The sequence below is a fragment of the Drosophila yakuba genome, chromosome 3R, assembly GCF_016746365.2.
Source record: "Drosophila yakuba strain Tai18E2 chromosome 3R, Prin_Dyak_Tai18E2_2.1, whole genome shotgun sequence".
Classification (NCBI taxonomy): Eukaryota; Metazoa; Arthropoda; class Insecta; order Diptera; family Drosophilidae; genus Drosophila; species Drosophila yakuba.
The window spans coordinates 20,705,506-20,726,103 of NC_052530.2; the positions used below are offsets into that span (position 1 = coordinate 20,705,506).

A 20,598-nucleotide genomic window follows, 5' to 3' on the forward strand; every position below is an offset into this window, starting at 1 on the left:
TGGTCTTGAATAATTATTCATTGTCATTGTAATTGGCGTGCCAGGCGCTAAATGGAATCATGAGGGGGGGGGAAAAAGGCGTGGAAACTTCGGTTGACAATTTTCATTTTTCCACCATGGCCAGCAAATTGAAGTTGCTCGATTACTTGGACACTTTTCTTCGGTTTTTTTTGTTCCTTCCTTTTTTTTTTTTGTACCTCCCACATGAGAGGTTTTCCTTTTTGTCTCGTCGAGCGGAGAAAGAGCGATTACTCCCCATGGATCTCGGGATCGGGATTGGGATTGGGCTTGGGATTGGGATTGGGTTTTCGGTCTTGGCTTTTATATTGTTTGGGACACGTACGGGAATTTTCATTCGATGTCATTTCAATTTTCCTCCGCTCCTTTTTTATGGACGCACAGAGACAAAAAGGGTTCGCTTCGGTTTGGATTGGAAAAGATGCAGCAGCCAGTCAGCCAACACACGAGACACAAGGACTCGACATGGGATTGCGTTTCTATGTCTCTGGGCCTTTGTTACCTCGTTGGTCACTGAGCAACAAATTACCTGAGGCAGGTGGACAGGACAACTGAATAAGAGAGATAGAGAGAGAGTTAACTGAACGAGTCGGGTGAATGAATAAATGAATGAGTGCCCCAATGGGCAGGGGAATGTGTGTGATGTGTGGAGTGCAGGGTTGAGTGACTTCTGATTGAGTGCAGGCCCAACTCAACAACAACTACTGCCTTATTTAAATGAACCTCAAATGCCCTTAATGCAATTTAGTTTTTCAAAAACAGCTCACTACATTTTTGCCCATATTTGTTCTTTTAATTGCAGGTAAGCTCATTACGACAAACCTTTTTAACACACCACAAAAGCAGCAGCAGCAGCAGCAGTAACAACAATAATAAATAATGTTAGCGTAAGTGCTTGTCTACAATTTTAATTAGTTTTAAATGCAATTTAATGCATTTGTTTTTGGATTTTTTGTTTTTGTGTATTTGTTTTTGTCGTTTTTTGAGTCATGTTCTGGTTTGCCTAATGCCAAAGCACTTAGCATAATTCAGAAACAGAGAGCGGAATTTAAATTTGAAAACAATAAATCATTTCAACTTTGTGATAAATGCCGTGCATAATACAATGTAGATTAGTGTGGGCGAATTGCTCACATGTGTGTACATTCCCGCACAATTAGAAACGCATTAAATATTTAAAATCCAGCGACACATTGTGGAAATGTTTTCCGCGCTTAGGACAAACATTTGGTTTTGTTTGCACGCACTTGATTTTATTTACTCTACGCCAAATGAAAGGGATCTTAGTTTTGTACAAAAGAGCACTAATATAGATTAATATTAAAAATATGTTCTACAGTGGCGCACATCGAAAGCCATTTTAGAATTTATATTTGTATTTACGCCAGCACTTAGAATTTATTATTCGGGGAACTCTATTTTACGATCTATCATAAAAATTAAACTTGCGACAGATGACATTCGTTTTGTTCGCTAGTTTTATGACTCATTTATGGTTTGTTTTTCAGTTTCCGCCCTTTGCGTTTAAAACAACTCAATTTCTGTAACGGCCACGCCCCCTAGATAGTTAAACGCCTTGGCCATAACAATTGTGTAAGGAGCAACGACAAAAATCAATCAATGTAAAGCGCGCGGGGAAAGTTGCCCAGCGATAAAGCTTTAAGGCGTGTTTGAACTGTCGCTGCCACGCCCACTGCCTCCGCCTTTTCCGCCGATTCGGCAATCAAGCTCATTTATTATGCATTTTTCATATGACGGCTTTTCTTTTTTTTTTCGCCTTTTTTGCCTTCACTGGCGAATTCTGGGCAGACAATTTAAAATCAACCGCAAAAAAGCTGAATGTCCTGCCTCCTCAGGCTGGAAAATTGTGAAAAACCACAAGTGTGGGAAAGAGTAAGGGCGCCGAGGGAAAGGGAGAGGACACACGCATGCCAGAGTTGCCTTTGTGTGACAAGAGTGACAAGCGATGGAAACAAAATCGATCGCAACAATCCACGCACACACAAATTACCCGCATTTTTTGCTTATGGGAAAATTGAAATTCATGCAGAGCACAGCCCTTCATCATCCGTGTCCATATACATATCCATATCCATATCTGCCCGAATATATCTAGCTACAATCCATATTCCTGTCGTATCGCTGTCATCGATGGTCCTCTAACAATCCATCGATAAAGATTTCTTTTTGCACAGTTGCGGGCAAAAATATGTACATGTAACTCAAGTGTATGCATATGTATAGAAGACATATATAAATTATAAATATTACTGCTGCACTCCATGGCTTTATGTGGGCAAATAGTTCTGCTAGTAATGCGACCGCCACTGTAGTTCGTTACATAAATTGTAACTTTTTTGGGAATGTTGAAGAGTTACGAAAAGAGTTTTGGAGAGGGTCGCTTGTTTACCTGGCCCCTGAGGGTTGCCACATGCACATTTGCATATCGTTTCAAGTGCGAGCCAAGTAAAAGGGGTCGTACTTATTTTTTTTTGGTGGGAAGTAGGCGTGGCACTGCTTATCGCCGCAACACTTGCCGCGAACGGGGGCAAGTATTTCCGTTGCCTGGGCACGCTTGTTAGTCGAGGAGCCGCCGGAAAAAGTGATGGTGGGGTTTGAGGGGTGGAGATATAGGGAAATGGAAAATGAGGGGGTGGTGCTGCAAGTGTCAGCTCTGCGGCAGAGTGCAGAGTTCAAGTCGAAGTTGCTGCTGGTTGTCGCTTAACGATTTCGTGTCATTTTTTGCATTTCCTTCTTGTGCTGTACGCTGGCTTTCAGTTTTATTCCTTCACTCCTCGCAGGATTTTCCTCCTGCGGTTTTCCGTTTTCAAGTGTGCGGCGGCGACCAGTCTTATCGCGTGCTACCTGTGTGGCACCTTCAGACGGCCACAGACTGGGAGAGAGTGATAAAAATTAATGCAATAAAAAGTAACAAAAAAAAATATGTATACGTATAATAAGAAAAACAAGCGGCGGCCCAGGAAAATTCATACTCGGGAAAATAAATCACCAAGAAGGAGAAGCAGCAGCAACTCGTAAATTTCTGTGACCTCTTCGTGTACGTGTTAAAAACTTCTCACGTGTCAGTCGTTAGGATCTCGCAAAAGTGAAGTAAAGTCACAGGACTCGGGCGGATGTTCGCTCTATCTGCATTGCAGAAGATAACTTTTGCCACTGTCTGGACGGGCGTAGCATTTGCATTTGCATTTGCGCCGCCTCTTGGCTCGATTATGAATTTTTGCCATAGTTATTTCACGACAACGAAATGATGAATGTGCCATCCTGGCAAAACTGAAAGCGTCTGCAATTAGTGGAAGGAATAGAGACGAGGCGGGCCAAGGAGTTGTCCTCCAAGGAGTTGTACTCGTCGCGTCGCGCGAATCCGATCAATTAAAAAGCAACTTACGGATGCCGGTGGTCATGGTGCTGCAGACTGTCAGCTCCTTGGCGTTCGCCGTGATTAATTTCAGTGCCCATTTGCATGCGCCATGGTGAATGATGCCATAATCCTTGCTGGCTGCTGTCCCATCAGCAGATCCTGGCTCATTCCTCGCTGCTAGTTTAAGTAATTTGCGGCCTTAACTGGAGGGCATTGTGAATATGTTAAGCAGCACAAAACATTTGCAACACAAGTCCTTTTAATGAGAATCCAATTCGGGAGTTTAGTCATGAATTGTAAGCAGTATTTTGGGCATTTCATTACACGTTTTTCATTGGAGATCCCCTTGTCCTTGGGACTTCTAAAAGAGTATTTAGATATTCGGCTTCCAACTTTTTTTGTTCTCCTCCCCGCTAAAAGAAAGAAATTAAAAGAACTCGGAGTTGTGCTGGCAGGGATAAGGCTTAAGTGTCTGCCCGGGCTCAGACTCCTGTACCTGGAAAGTCCTGCGCACTTTTGCAGGACCTGGACAACGTTGCAGTCCGCGCGGCGAGGAATATTACAAAAAACGTGCCAAACGTTTATTTAAAAGGATTTATGTGCGTTACGTGCTAAATGTGAAATAATAATTTTTCTCACTCATTCTTTTTACCCTCGATGTCGGTATTTTTCCCTTGCTTTCTTTTCTTTTTAATACCTCTTGCTGCGAGTGCAGAATGCAGTTAGAGTGGGTGAGCGAATTTATCTCCCCATCTCTTTCTGTCTGTCTCTCTATCTGTGCGGCATTAACTCAAGTCCTTTTCGCAATTTTTATTGAGCTGACCGAAGAACGCATGCAATTTTTGTGGTAAAACCCGAGGCTTTTGGACACGGACTTTCCAACTGAGATTTTTCCGACTACCAACACTTAATTGCATTTCGAGTTGCTGTTGGTGGTGGCTGTTGGTTGTTGTTCCAGTTGTTGTTGTGATTCCTTCATCAGCTCGTTGTGGGTCTTAAGTGCTAGCCGAAAGGAAAAGTTTTTCCAGTTTTCCCTTCTTCAATTTTTCTGTGGCTGCCATTGCCAATTTCTAGCTTTCTTCGGGCAATTTCTTTATTTGTATTGAAATCGAAAAAGCGTGGCTGGGGAATAGAGTAGAGCCCGAACTGGGAATTGGAGTGGCGGATGAAATGGACAGAGCAGAGTGGCCACAACAATGGCCAGGACACAAGTCCATGCCCAAGCCCAAGTCCAAGTCCAAGTCCGAGTTCTGGTCCATGTTCATTTTCCCAGTTGGGTTTCTACTTATTATTATGTGCTCCACCATTCTCTCTCCTAGGCTATGTAGTGCCACCTCTTTCACGCTGGATATTGCTGGCTCTTTCTAAGGCCGTCTGTGCGTTTGCTTTGCACCCCGCACGCATATAGCATAATAATTAGGTGTAGAGTCCTGCTGCCAGACTCGTCCCGTTAATGCGAGACTCCTTCTGTCTGACTTCAGTGAGACAAAGTGGGATATATGCAGGGAGAAAGGGAGACGACCAGTTGGATATGGGTGGAGATTTGGGGTCACACTTTCCACAGTTCATTTTGCGGCGCACAAAGTTTCTTAATTTTTTCCTTTGCCTTTTGTCTCTGGCAAACACGAAAAGAGAAAAGTTTTAATATGATTTGCAGTCAGACAGCTAAAAATAATTAAAGCCCAGTTGGAACAACCAGTCCCTTAAAGTCCTGTCCCTTCATCATCATCTTGGTTGGGTTTCTGAACTTTACTTAGTCATAACTTATGCATATGGATCTTGGCCTCCAGGAACTCGCAGGATAAGTGGGCGTATGTAAATAGTTTTTCTCGCAGACTTCGGCACTGTAATAAATAAATATTTTATCGTAATATATAAAATTTTAACGAAAGTTCAAACAAAGTCCAGAAAAAGTTAAACAGATTGTTTTCCCATTTTATTGTAAGCTTTATTAAAACATTTCCATATTTTCCGCAACAACTGAAATGTTATACAACAATTTTTATACATTAAACAAAGTGCTTTTGTTTCTGCTTCACCCATTTCTCCCATTTATAATTCTTTTGTCTGTCTTTATCACGATTTTCTTTAAGACTGCAACGCGTATTCGATGTTCTGTTTGTCAAAAGCAGGTTTCCTTTCTTAATTTTCTTCCGCTTTCTTTTCGAGTGTAGACAATGTGCTCCTTTTTTTACTTTGCCTTAACTTTACTTTTTTTGTGCTCAACTTATTACCTTAAACTTGGCGAAAAGGTTGTTGACTGGCTGCAATTTGTTGACACAGACAGACGACTTCTAAAGTGGGTGTAAGGATATGGGCCTGAACGTGTGTGGATAGCTACATATATATGTATGTACATACTTAAGGTACATACCTATGTGCATGTGTGCGAGTTGGGGCTGTTGTCCTTGGATGTGACTCTTGGGCATGTGCATGTACCCAAGAAGTTTGCAAATTGAAATTCATATGCGAAAAGTGTGCGTTTTTGCGCTCTTGATGTTCCGTGTCCTTTCTCACTCATTGTTTTGCATTTGTCGAGTGCATTAAGGAAAGCCTGGATTTCCGTTGTAATTTTCATTAGCAAAACGCAGCACTCCACTCTGTTGACCACGCCATGCCATTTAGTACACAGTCATTCTCTTTCTTTGTGGTCCATGGCTCTCTTTCTTGCAGTGTCGAAAGCTTTAAAGGCGCTCAAGTGAAAGTAATCTTCTGCATTTTATGTTTGTCTAATTCAATTAGGGCAAGAGAGAAGAGATATAAAAATGGAGAATGAATAAAGTGGAATAAGGACTCCAAAGGAGACCAGTATTTACCAAAAAATATCCAGACCACTGGCCAAACTTGAAGATTTTTAAAGCCATTGTCGCTTCAGAATTGAGTTAAGTTGCTATCTCTTCCGCAACGCCGACTAAGGCAATAAAACTTCAATTAAATTAAATAAATCTCTGTAAAAATGCGCAACTTTTCCATCAGTCTGGCCGTAAGACAGGGAGCAATCAACAAACAGCCTGCGGTCATCATTAAATGTCTAATTTATTTCGAAAACAACAACAGGAGGAACGGGAGCAACAACTTGGCCGAACGCAAAAGGGAAAACTCAGTTTTTACAACAGGATTTTCCATTTTCTTTGGCCAGCGCGTCGTAAAAATTGATTTAATAAAACAGGCACGTTTCCATTTGAAGTGCTGTAAATTTTAATTTAGTTGTTGCTTCTCGCACAGCTGCGACACGCCCACACTTTTCCGATGGGCGGCGCTGGTTGGGCAGGGAAACCTCATCAAAGCTGAGAGGAAAACTTTGATAGAGATCACACGACGGCCTTCATTAACAATAAGGGGAAAAAAGGGAGCAGCAGTAGCAGAAGCAGCTTCAGCGGAACCGCTTGAAACGGAACGGAAGTGACTTGTAAACCATCCTGGTTGTCATTTATTTTCTTTGTTGTCCTGTTTATTATTATCTCTTATCATTGCAGAAGTTCCACTTTAATGAGTTTTATCTAAGAGGTGGGCGGTCGTCTCCCGAATTAACTGCTATTTTCAAAGGCCGCGAGCTGTGAGCACACCGAAAGAAAATTAGAATACTTGGGGGCAATCAAATGGAAAATATGCTACTGTTACTTTGTTATTTGCTCGGCACCTGGCCACCCCGCTGCAAATGGAATTTATGAATATTTATGAGTGTGACAAAAGTTTTGCGAGACCTGTTTAGTTTCGCTCCGTTGTTTATTTTATTTAAATGCGCCTTCAGCTATGCAATTGTATATTAAATCCCCCGACTGCCACAAAATATTCCCGCTAGACAGCGACAAATGCTAACTGACAAGACAATTTCGCTGGGGTTGGCTTTCTGAGCAAAAGTTTTGTCGGCTGGGATAGAATGGTTAGAGTTTGGCCAGGATCCCTAGCAGCTGACAGCCTTGGCAACAACAGCAAATAAATACGGCAACAGCGGGCTACAGCAAAACTTGCCACTCTGACACACGTTGACATCGAATTATGCAAAAATGGCAAAAGGCGAATTAAAAATGCAAATTCCCATCGACCAAAGTTGAAGGACACCCCTGAAAATATATACACAAAACTTGGCCACGGGGTTGGAGACACGGAAAATGGAAAATGGGAAATGGAAAATGGTACCGAGTAGAGGGTCTATGTCCAAGAACTAATCAAGTCCGCCTGACAGTCGTCGTGGGCTGGAGCAGATCCCAGGCTAGACATTATTTGATGATGCTTGAATTGACTCGGACAACTCAAGTGGAAATATCACATTTCGGCTGGGTATTTTGGGGGAAAATATTAGCCAGGAAAATGCGCTTGCTTCTCGAACTTGATTTTGAGCTGGAACGTGAACTGAAATGATAATCGTGCTCTTATCTAGTGGAAAATCTTTTGGGCAGCGATTTTCCAAATATATTTAAATTTCAAATATGAATTTTTGTTAGCTTTTGTGATTATCACGTTTCACGTGTACCTTCAAGTTAGATACAAGTTAATAATATACAAATTTAACTTTTATTGCACTTGTATACTTGTATGTTTTAAAGTTTATATATGTTGCTTGAACTTCAGCAGAGTGAAAACATTTCATTATTTCTATTCATTGACTTTGGTTGTCAGCTCACGCCTACGTTTAGTATGCGCTTCAATTGAAATTGTTTTGCGGGTGGGTTTATTCATGTGATTGTCATTCGCTTACGCATGAAAATGCGCTCTGGCGTGCACATGAAAATAAATTGAAAAAATACCTTTGCCGCTTGGATTCTAGTCGGCATCTTTCCCTCAGTCAACGCTTTGTCAATCTGTCGGTTTTCATATTTTCAACATTTTCCCAACAAAATAGCTTAACTGCCTGTGTCAGCTGCATGCGGTTGTGGTGGTGCAGGATGTGGCAAGGTGGGACGCGGTGGTTCTCAGTGGTGGTGCCCCCAAAACCCAATAAGTATGCAGTAGGGTTTGCCATTGTCAACTGCCTCTGATTGCTGGCTGAAATGCTGCTGAGCTTCTTACCTGACATTACGTATACGCCATGCTGTGTGTCGCGGGGAGTTTTTATTGCTTTCGATTTTCATTTTGACTGCTCGCACGTGCGGCGACATGACAAGGTTTTTCAAGGAAAATCGAAACGTTGAGAGAGAGGAAAAACTGCCACGCCTGTGTCCCCTTTGCGAAACTTTCCAGTTCGATGGCGTAAATTTTCTTTAAGCATTATTTTATTACATATTTCCCAGGCAGCCGGAGCCGCCTTGTCCTTTTCATCCGCTGCTTGGCTGGGTTTGTTTTCGCTTTGCGTGAAATTCAATTTCCCATTTGCCACACATTCAGTTCATGTAGCCAACTGAGACTTTTCTTTTTCCCTTTTTTTTTGTTTGCCCCAGCCATCACGACACTCTCTATTTCTCCGCCTCTCGATATAAAGATATTCATTCAGCCTGCCACACGACTTCATTTTTGCATATATCTGCGAAGCGAAGGAATTGGCAAAAATAAGCCACTACAGTGCGTTTCGACGTTGTAAGGATGAGATTATTTTTCCGCTTGCTGAGTTTATTATTCTAGCAGTTTATGGGCTAATGAACTTTAGTTACTATTGAAAATTATTGTCAATGGAGGGATTTCTAAACAAATCTTCTTCAAAACTTTAGTTGTGAAATTACTGATCTAGAGTTCAATAAGTTGAAATTGGGAAGAACAAGCTCATTTCATCACATAAATTTAATGAGTGTCCTATACTTGGCTTTGTCTTATGTGGTTGAGTTACCACAGTTTTTCAGCCCAGTTGCACCCTGTAGCTTAATCGTTTTTCCCGCTCTATCGACCCCCTAAGAACCCCTATTTTCCCGCCTTTCGACTTCATGCCATCCTTTCGTGTGTGTTTCAATGGCTTCCCGTCTTATCTGCAGACGCCATCGCTGCCGCCGATTTACTTTTCCGTTCGCCGTTCGGTTTTTCCAGCAACGTTGCAGGGGTTTTTCTTAACGGTTGGAAATTCATTGCAAATATTCTTGATTTTTATTGCGTTGGCTCGCAAGTGAAATTGCTTCAAATGTATTTGAGTTTTGCTTTCTTTTTTTCAATTTTTCCCTTTTTTTCTCGCTTTTTTTTATTAGTTCTGCAATGCTAGACATTTCTGGCCTGTTATCCTTGTTCGTCCTTTTTGGCATGCCAAATGCCTGCAAAACAATTTGTTCGTCGCGTTGCTTTTTTTTGTTGGTTTTATGGAATTCCTTTCGGGTTTATTACTTTGTTTTGTTGGGCTCTTGGCGAGATTTGGTCGAAATTCATTCTGTTTATTTGGCTCCAACATGCAAACGCTTCGGTTTTGTTTTGTTTTCTTTTCTCCGAAGCATTTCCCACATTTTTCATGTGCATTATCTCAACCGATTTTGACATAATTTATGTGGACAATTTTGGCCATCGTCTCCGGGATTTCTTTTCCCTTTTTTTCCTTCCATTTTGATCAAGTGTGCAAAAATGTGCATTTAATTGTGACTCATTTACATTTTTTCGTCCTCGCACTTGTGTAGCCCTTTATCCTTGAAAGGGTACCCTAAAAACGTGAAAAAAATATACAGCCAAGTAGGAAAGACGATAAAATAAAAAGCAAACAGAAATACAAAATAAAATATAAATCATACGCACCATTTAACAATGGCAAAAGCTGCGCCATTGCCAATCCGCAATACAATGGCACACATAAAAAGCATCGCAGCAACGCTTTCAGTATCACTTATAATGCCACGCCCCCACCGCCAACCGACCGCCCCTCTTGAAGCTGCCATTTGCAACGGAAATCAAGTCGCACATGCGAAAGTAAAAATTCAAACAATTGTGAGTGGAAAAGGAGCAATAGGAGCCCAGTTCGTTCGTCGAATACAAACATTTAAAGTGAAATTCTGCCACATTTAACCCGGGAAAAAAGCCATTTGAAAGGCGAAACAAAAGGCAACAAGCTGCTCTGTCGAGGTAGAACAAAAAGTATATTCCTTCTTTCAAAAGCGAGAAGGTCAGCTGCTAAACGTACCTAAAAAAAATAACATCTAATGAATGTTGAAAATCAATTACAAAAGCGAAACAAAGCGAATTCGCAATCGAAACGAGAACAAAAGCGAAAACAGAGTGAATAGGGAGCCAAAGAATGGAAAATTGAAAGTGAATATGCTAAATGTTGCCCATGATGATGATGATGATGTTGATGGTGATGGTGTTTGGATTCTTGCAGCTTGTTGCCGCTCAATTGGTTGAAGGTTCAATGATGATAGCACTGCCATTTCAGCTGCCCCAACGATTTCCGCTCAAAATTGCCAGCCATTAGAGGAATATTGAAAAAACAGGTGCTTACATTTTGTATCGAGCCACTTGGCCGAAAATTTTCAACTTTTCAAAGAACCATATGAAACTTTTAACGAATTCAGAGTGTATTTCACAATATTTAGCAGCTGAATTTTGAAACGATAAAAACTACAAAACTTTTTTCACTCACTTTTTATTGCATAAAAATGTAGAAGATAAAACTTAACAACTTTCGGTTTCCGATCAAACACTTTGAAGTTCCTTTAATGGGGTTTGCCGCACAACTTTCTTGGCCAAAAGCAAGCTTAGTGAGCTTTAGTACTTTAAGGAACGGGACTCATGTGGCAGCCGCAGTTGGGAAATGGGGAAAATGGGGAAAATGGCAAAGGGAAAAACTTGCATACTTGCAGGCTTTTCAATAAGCATAAAATAAGCAACTGCAGCGGAGTGGGCGAGCCTTGAGAGTTGAGTTTAATATAATGACACATTTTATGATTGCATTTGCTTGGCCCAGGCGGCAGTCACTGCAGCTGGTCAATCTCACGTCTCACGATGGGGCATAAAAAGTTGGCCAACCGATGGGTAGGATGTGCCACTGGCCCTGGACGCAGCAAAGTCAGCAAATTGTGCAAAAATAGAAGGCGTTGCCTAACGAGCTCTAAGAACTGCTGCTCCGCTGTCCTGTTTCATCCCATCTAGGGTTTCACTCGAAAAAAAAAAGTTGCTATTCCTCAGATATTCTTCTTAAGCAAGGGATATATAATGATGATTCAAGTTTCTTTGATTAATATGACAAAATTCCTTCGAATCATTATAAAACGTTATATATACTAAAAAGTATTTAAGTTTGCCTTGCATTTTCGAGTGTATCTTGTAGTGTGCTGTCTTTTCTGCTTATGCCCTCCGTTCGACGGCTGCTTTTGAGGTCTTTTCTCGGTGCTGGCCCTCGTTTTTCTTCTGCCGTGTTCATATACACAATTACCAGCTAAGGCGATTTGCAATGGCAAAAACAACAACAGCAATAACAGCAACAAAAACGACATCAGGTGGCCCAACCGTGCACTCAAGTGTTGTGTTATGCCATTGTCCTTACCGCCAGCCACGCCCCCCCCCCCATTGGCTCCTCGCCGCCCCCGCTGATTGTTTGACAATGTTTACAGGTGCAAATTTCAAAGTGAATTGCTTTTCTATCGCTCGGAAAAGTGCTGCAACACGCAGGCAACCTAAGTAGTTGCTGCTTTCCCATCCAGCTATCCAGCTCACTCGGCGACTCAGTTCCAGCTACGGAGGCGGGGAAAACTTGAAGAAAAGCCGAGCTAAGCGGATTTGTTTATGGCTGCTGCCTGTTCGTGACAGTTTGTCATACAATCTCAGCTATTAGGCTGATGGCACCAAGGGGATTCCACCACCTGAAGACAGACTCTCCACTTTGGCAATTGACAGGTTATTGTCGTTCGCTTTTGGCTGTCTCAGTTTTAATTGAATTGTCTCCGTTTTCAACGGACAAAGGGCATTTATTAACAATAATTGCATTTTCCTATGGAATTGGAAGTGGAGCACAAGAAAACTGTCAGCAAATGTCCAAAACTAATTTATCAATAAACGAGCGAACAAGGCATGGGAAATTGCTTTGGCTAACCATAAATGGTCAAGTGTTTGGTAAACAGACACACACACACACACGCACACCCACCACATGCTGCATGCTCGAAATTTAAGTAAAAAGTTTGCAAAAATAATGAAGCATTGCCCCGAGGCAATGGAATGGGTTTTTCGTTGAGATACAGGGAAAATGCAAATTGCAAACAGGCGAGACAAACAAAATCCCCAAAACTAACCAAGTGGGGATCCCAGAAAGCACACACGCTCGCACCCACCGAAAAAGGAAAACGGACACACCTAGCTGACCACAGGATCCTGACCAGCCAGGACATCTGTCTGCAGCAACCTCAACCCCAAAGTGCCCATCCTTCGGCCAGCCTTTGAGTACATCTCCCCATTGGCTGGCGGCCAAAGCAAACGCACTGGCACGCAAGTTTACAATTTTTCGAAACCGAATAATACAGGGAAGAAAATTACACTTTGATAATGTGTTCAAAATTCTCTATAACAGATTGAATGACGTTTTCCTGATTAGCAAATAGGTTAAAGGAACTATATAGTTTAGTTCCTATGCAAACCACTTTGTTACCAAATTATTTTCCGGTGTTTCCACGCCCACTTGACCAGGACTGATTGCTCGCTTAGCTGGCCCCTTCCATTAGATTTGATCATCTGACTGGCTCACAATGAAATTTTTGTTAAATTTTTCAGTACGCTCCGTCCGTTTGAATGCGGGGGCTCGGTCGCCAGGTCTGCGTCTGTGTCTGGATGTTGGCCCCAAAGGATTACCGGTGCTTTGGCCTGTTCCCGTGTCCTTCTGCCTGTCGCACAGTTTGGCTACCATTGCTGTCCGGGATTCCGTCGCGTGTCACGCACTTGTAGTGCCCTCCTTTGCCTGTCAATCTCTTCCCGTATTCACACATCCAATCAAGGACCTTCTCGTTCTGCAGCATCCAGAATCGAGTTGCATTTGGGAAAGTGCCTTATGCACAAAGTCAAGCAACTCTTTCACATTTCAATTTGGATTTTATAACTGTCTCACCTGGCTCCCTGGCACCCTCGCCCATCCCATGTGATGTACCCATCTATACTTGACTCGGGGTAAAAGTTTGCTCAACTTGTTTTCAATAGTTTCCATTGAATATACATGGCCAACTTCCTCCGCTCGGCTCTCGGTATGCTTCTCAGTATGCTCTGATTGGTCTTGGTCCGGTCATATTGATTTCCCTGGCCTGACAGTGCGTGTCATAATTATAAGCTAGAGCCAATTTGAAAACAGAAAAATATTTTTAGAAGAATCTTTGCCAGCACTGAAATTTAAAATACAATTATTGTACTCAAAAGTCATACTTCTTGTGAAAGCATATATACGCCTTACAATGCCGAAGCGCACTGTCCAACTTCTTGTTATGTAGGTGGAACTTGCATTTCATCGATGCCTTCAGCTGCTGGCCAGAAATTGTTATATGGGCAAGACAAGTTTATCTGCTCGAAACTTATTCAATCTCTGGAGAAATTATCCATTTGCCATTTTTGTTTAGCTCGAACTTAATTTCGTTATTGTTATTGCTGCTACTCCTGATTGCCAATGGATTTGAATTGCAAATATGCAATTTTTACAGCCAAGATTTTGAAAGCAAAAATTCTAATCAACTGCATTTCTCTTTCTTCTACTTTCAGGTAAGCTAAGCTGACTGTTCAACGTGTATTGTTTTGGCCTCGGCATCAGGTTTTTATAATATTCTACTCTGATAAATACACCCATCATCTGGCTAAGTCCGCGATGTCAAGTGCAATGTTAAAGATCATAAATCAGGGTCACGGGGATAGCAGTTATTTTCGGCGGCTTGGAAATATAAATGTCCAATTTGCGCTGCCGGGAAGTTTTCCCCACCGAAATGATTAACTTGATTTATGCGTGCGGCGACAAAGTTTCGAAGGCAACGCCCCGAATGCCAGGTGCTGTTGGCCAAGAAAAGTTTGGATAAAAAATGGTATACAACCAAAAAAAAAAGAAAAAAAAATGAATGGGCCAGTGGAAAAAATGGGAGAAAATACATTTGTCGCGTCGCGTCAAGGCGTTAATTTCTTGGCACTAACTTGAGGCTGCCCGAAAAAGTATGCTACACCAGTTTTTGTGCGAAGGTCCTTCTGGTGCTGGCTTTTCGGTGCTTTTGTTTCAGGAGCTGGCACTATAACAAGCTCCATTAGTTGGCCATGTCGTTTCGACAGCTGCTAGTCGTCGTCTGGCTGGCAGTGGCCTCATTTGTTTTAATGTGTCAATTTGTTGACTTTTCCTGCTGTTTTGCCCCCTTTGAAACTGAAATTGTGAAGGCGGAGTCTCCTTTTTTGTGGGATGTGGAAATGAAACCACCTGTAATCTGTCAGCAGACGCTTTAATAAACGTTTAATACTTCGAGCAAACGAAATTGACAAAACCAACAAACTTTTGATTGGCCCAGGCAATTTTTTATGCGGTTAGGAGCAATCCTCATTTTCCTGTGGCTTGCAAAAGCTATTAGTTCTTCATTTTTACGCCTTTTGCTTTTTATTCTTGATGTCATAAATCAATTGATGATTAAACCTGCCAAGAAAGTTTCTTTTTGAATTTATTTGCTTTGTTAAATTTAAAACATTGTTTACAGCGGCAAACCATATTTTTTTCACCCAAGAAAGTTTATGCAACATATTGCCTGCTTTCCGGTTTGATTTTTATGCTTCCGCGAGGAAAACTTTGTCATAAAAATGTGCTCCATACTTGTTTATTGATGCTCTTTGATTAAGTGTTAAGTTGGAGTTGGACACTTTGAGGGATCTTTCGGTACTTTGGCTGTCATTTCTTGTTTCCCATTGCTTAAAGCTCACTTAAGGCAACAATTTCGCCTGATTTACAGGTCATATATTCTCCCATGTGTTTCTGTGTGTGTGTGGTGGGGGATGTGGGCTCCATTAAATTTTTATTAAGTGCAAAATGAAATTGCCTCACTTTTGGCCCCTCTTTCGCTGTTTCTGTCTCTGTCTCTGCTTCTGGCTTTTGTTTTTGTTGGGGGGCTTAATGCGCTTTAAGCCCGCTGGAACTTTGGTGGCCATTTAAAATTTGTGCCGACATAAAGCATAAATTATGGCGTTTGTCGGGACTTACGCCCCGCCTCCTTTTCCTTTCCTTTTCCCGCCTCTTGAACGTTAAACAAGCTCATATATGCAAACGTGTATGTGTGTGTGTTGAGCATATGGCGAACATTTTCCTAGCAATTTTCCCATCCTTTTTCCACATCGTTTTGTTTATGTGAAACTAGCGCATTGAAATTGCATTTTTAATGCGCTTATTAAAATGATAAAGTGGTCGACGATACCCCTGCTAATTCTTCATAGAATCCCGGACAACTAACTATATATAGTAGTAGTACACATGTGTTTTGTTAGCTCATTTTAGTTGTAGTTGTTGCTTTCTGCTTACAGTGCATTACAATGAGCTTTGGTTCTGGGTATTCTTTTTTTCGAAGCTTTTCTTTTTTGGCAGCCAGGCAAAAGTTAATTAAGTTGCAAATGCCGCGCGTAGGTACATTAAAAACTAATTGCTGCTATCGTTATCGTTACGGTTGGGCATTAGCGTTACGTAACGGCAACGTAGCACTCATTACGATACGCTTGGCTACTTCCACACATTTAAAGACTGCAAATTGCCCCCTTGAATGTAAGAAAGTAGTGCTTTAATCTTTAATATTATTCGAAGTGAAAGTACGTGTTTGCAGCAAAACTAATCAGATCCGTTTTAAAATCCCTTAAAGGTATGCCAGTACATTCAAACATCAAGCTTCTCTCTGTAGAAACTTTTAAAATAGATCTTAAGAATTTATTCAGTATTGCATTGCAGGCTTATATTCAATTTATATTCTCAATTTAAATAGTAAAACTCTACATCCATTTTGCAAATGCAATTTTGCCCTTTCCGAGTTTCATTTTTAATTCAATCGGGATGATTTTGGCGTCATAATTTATTTATACCAATTACACTTTGCCCCCGAGTCCTGCCAACGATTCTCTTTAGCTGATTGTTATGTATCCTTCTCAAGCGCTTGTGTTGTGTGTTTTGTTTTCTGTTTTCGACCTTAATTTCATTGACGCGCCCACATTTTGCTGACATGGCCGCAGACACCCACACACACCCACACCCAACCACACACAACCAAACACATGGTGATACCAGAGCACACACGTAAAAAATTTGTTTGTCCTCACACTTGAGTGCCAGCCACAGCCGGAATTTTTCGTCCTTTTCGCCTCACTTTCAGTTTGTTTAGTTTTTTTCTTCTCGGTATTTATTCCTGGGATTGTGTGTGTGTGGTTGTTGTTTCTCTTTTTTTAGTGTTACGTCGTTTACATTGTCTAAACAGCCGGAGTGCCCAACAAGTGTACGGGTCTTTGGCATAAAGGTGTATATCGTTCAGCAGACCTGAAGCCCCCACACCCAGCACGTATATATTTGCCCCATCTATTCCCAACTGAATCCCCCTTTTCATCGCACTCTCGGCAGCTTCTCATCTTGCCGGAAAAGTTTGTTGGCTCTTGTTTTTTTTTTCGCCGTTGCGCACTTTTTTATGATTTCCAGTTTCAGGCTTACCACCACACCATAACCTCCTGTGTGTGTTGGTGTGTATGCACTGAAAAAAGGATGTACAATCTAATCAGTAATAAAAAAAATACTGTTCAAAAATATCTCAAACAAAATAAATACATAATTTCAATCATTCTATAGAAGTACATTTAATACAGCAGGAAACAAAAGCATTCCTGAAAAGCGGATTATCTTATTGATTTGGAGTATAACAAAAAGTCAAAAACAAGCAAAGATATATGGCAATAAGACCAAATTTTTTTCGTGTGTATGCACAAATACATATACATATTAAGGAGGACTTATTCACCCCCTGCTGTTGCTGCCACGCGTTGTACATTTAATGGCGTTGATATGGTTTTATGACCTTTGTGGCCTGTTACACATACGCCCCCGAAAATTGCATTGTTGGCTTTATTTTTGCCCTCCTCTCCTTCTTTTGCTTTTTTATTACATTTATTTTATGTTTTTTATGATTTTGTGCTTTTGTTTCTCTCATTCGGTATTTGTGTGTGTGAGTGTGAGTGTGTGCTGAGTTTAATTTTTCCATTTCGCCCAGCATCACCAAGGAGTCATAATTTCTAAGTTGATTTTCTTGTTCGCCTCGAAGGCAAGTGGGATGGTGGCCTGTAGGCTTTTAAAAATCTGTTTCTTTTCCATTTTATTCTGTGCAAATGCAATGCACTGTGCTGAAGTGCCAAGTGCATTTCTGCGAATAAAAATGAAATTGGATTTCGCTCTGCCGATGTTTGCCTTTGTTTGTCCTCGTATTTCAAATGTGACAAATTGAGTGGTTGCCGCCAACGCAGCTCCATCTCGTGGTTGAAAATTGTTTGCATTTTTAAAAGATTCATTTGGGCTGGGGGAAAATCGAGATGCGTTTGCTTTATTGATGCCAGACGGCAAAAACCACAGAACTGAAAAGGGTGTAAAACATCCGTGAAAAGGTTGAAATTCAGGGGAGACAACCTAAACTTGGCATCAGCTTTTATTTAAAACGCCCTGTGCTCTTGAGTTCAAAAGAATTTTAAACTACGTGAAAGGAGATCAGCTTTAAACACTCAATACACTTTAATTGGGTTCTGAAGATGATTTGAAATCATTGAAATCAAATTAATTGGTCTATTTCCAGGTCAATATTCAATATTCATGAAAGTAGTATTAGGAATTGAGTTATCAGAAAACAGAAATTACATGTACCAGGCACCACCATAAAAACCAATTGATTGGCTTGGGCGAAGGGCGGCAAAAGAATTTAACGGCCGTCTCTAACTTCCGATTAACATCATCCACCTGGCCCATTCTGGCAGTCATAAATCCACAAAATTGACCCGAAATTGTGGAAATCGTTGATTTATAGCTGCGAAGCAGACAATTCCATCAGGAAATTGCGTGACTGTTTAATTGAAATGAGTCGCAGTTCGTGAGTGCCTTGGCCGTAATATGCAAAACAAGGACCTTTAGACCTCCACTTGGGAGAAAAAGGCCGAGCCAGCCAGCAGACCCAAAGGCAGACATGCCAGACAGTTTATGGCCAGAAGAAAGCCCCAAGTTGACTTGACTGACTCTCCTCGAGCGTGCTCCAAAATTCATGAGCCACGAAAACGCATAAATATAAAGTTTTTCCCCTCCCTGCTTTGCCAAAATTTTTATTCAGCTCCTTGTGTGAGACACGAAAGTGGGACAAAATAAAAGAAGCGAAAATAAAAGTATAGGCCAAAGCAGAAATGCGAGGAATAGCAGGCAATTTTGATGAAAATTATGACAATAATTGTCATTAAATCAAAAATGCTCAGTAATTGTCTCATAAATTTACTATGCAAATTGTGAGGCAGGGCCATGAAAATCGAGTGGTTGCAAGGGGGAAAGCGGGAAGGTAAAGGGACCAGGTTTCGTGTTGGACTTTGCAAATTTTACGATATCAATAAAAACGTCGACAATATAAACTTTACTTCTGGCTCGTGGGCACTACCTCCTTTGGGCATTAAATTTGTATAGCATATTTTTAGGCGCGCACGTTGGTTTTAGTTCACGTTGTTGCCATGTTTGTTGTTTAGAGCCCAAAACGAGCGGCGCACAGCCACAAAAGTTTTTACGACGCCTCATAAAAGCCAAAAGCCGAACTGGCCAAAAGGACTCGCTCCTTACTCCTCACTCCTCGCCCTTGCACCCAAACTGCTCAAAAGGTAGCAGGACCAACTTGTGCTGCAAAGGATTAGATAAGAGGCATATACCCAATGGCCCGTTCTTACCTTTTTATGCCCATGCACTTGTCGTCGTCGTCGTTATGTGGACGTTCGGCCTTCCTGGTCGGCTTGTAACTTGTTATGTTACGTGGGTTGGCATTAAAAAAGAAGCGGCAGCAAACAAAAATGCAAATAAAAAACCAATATAACGTCTTTAAAAAAAAAAAGAGAAACGATGCCCGCCCAGCGTCGATTTAAAGTTCGACGCCCACAAATTTGCACGAGGTCGAGAGCGAGAGGCGGGAACATGCCAAAAGTGGGCGGTGACCACAGGAAGCCGCAAAGTGGCTTTTTAATGCACAGCAGGAGCAACAAGAGGATCAACAGGAGCAGTAGGTTCAGCTCAACGGCAACACAGTAATCTACGACCAAACACAGTAGCCACAGTCAAAGTAACCAGAGTACTGGCAACATTAACCATTAAAGACTTGCAGCTTGAACAAAGGGATTTACAAGAGATACGAAAACTAAAGGAATAAACTCATTTGTAACTATGACACTTTAGAGGTGTCATTTAACAACAGTAATAACTTTTTAATGAAAGTAACAAATAGTCTCGATAATAAAAAGGGTTCATCCCAATAGCAACAACGCAGCCACAAAAATTGCAGAAACTTTGGCAAATAGCAAAGTGAATTTCAGATATTTCGACGGCAGCAATAGCATCAATGTGTGTGTGCAACAAATACAGGCACATGCAATTATATATAAAAATCAGCCATCAGCGAGATGGATGAAAATCGCAAATAAAAAAAAACAACACTTGCTGAAATTGCTTACTTTGCTGCCCACAAACACGCCCACATTGGTTGGTCGGACGGAGGCGTGTGTATGTGTGCAGGAGTGGTTAAGCATGTGTGAGTGTGCTTTGCAGGAGTATGTGGTCTGTTGTGTTAATTTAATTAAGGACTTGTTTGCCCTGCTACAACGCAACAAATTAAATACACATATTTAAAGCCACTGGCAGAAAAGGGTTCTATGGAAATTGCTCAAGGTCGGGCAAACATATTGATATTTATGAAAAGCCAGGGCTTTAAAAATCCCTATTCAAAGAATCAAGTCTCAGTCTAGTGGTTGTTTTGGCCAAACAAAACCATATGTTGGGCAACACAATTTGGACGCTTCATTAATAATTCAACAGGAGACGTGGCCAGCAAAAAAGGGGCCATAATACAAACCTTTTTCCATCAATAGCCAAAATGTTGCATATCTTTACTAGCTGTACCATATATTATGGTTGACTAGGTCAATCCCAAAACTCTGAGCCCAAAAAAAGGGAAATGTAATGAAAAGGTATTGCACGACGAGCAAATACCCTCGCTAGTTTATTGTATAAACAGAAAAACTAATCAGGACCCGGCAAAAGGTTAAACAAAATGTGGAAAGTATACTATATTTTGGATTTTAGGAATTTGTTTTTACCTGAAGAGGGCATTTACCAAAGC

General features: G+C 41.3%; 1 protein-coding gene across 8 annotated transcripts in view; it reads left to right on the plus strand.

The window, feature by feature from the left end:
* The window catches only part of LOC6537706 (sterile alpha motif domain-containing protein 5), a 155,442-nt gene that overhangs the window by 87,783 nt on the left and 47,061 nt on the right, over positions 1-20,598 (plus strand). The window contains exon 5 of one of the 8 annotated variants that reach the window (XM_039376430.2): positions 821-913. The exons of 6 other annotated variants lie outside the window; for them this stretch is intronic. In XM_039376430.2, the coding sequence (XP_039232364.1) occupies positions 821-898 (78 nt within the window). In that variant the 3' untranslated portion in view covers positions 899-913. Of the gene's footprint in view, positions 1-820; positions 914-13,972; positions 19,275-20,598 lie in introns of those variants that run through there. One more of the 8 variants, XM_039376433.2, reaches the window with a different exon arrangement.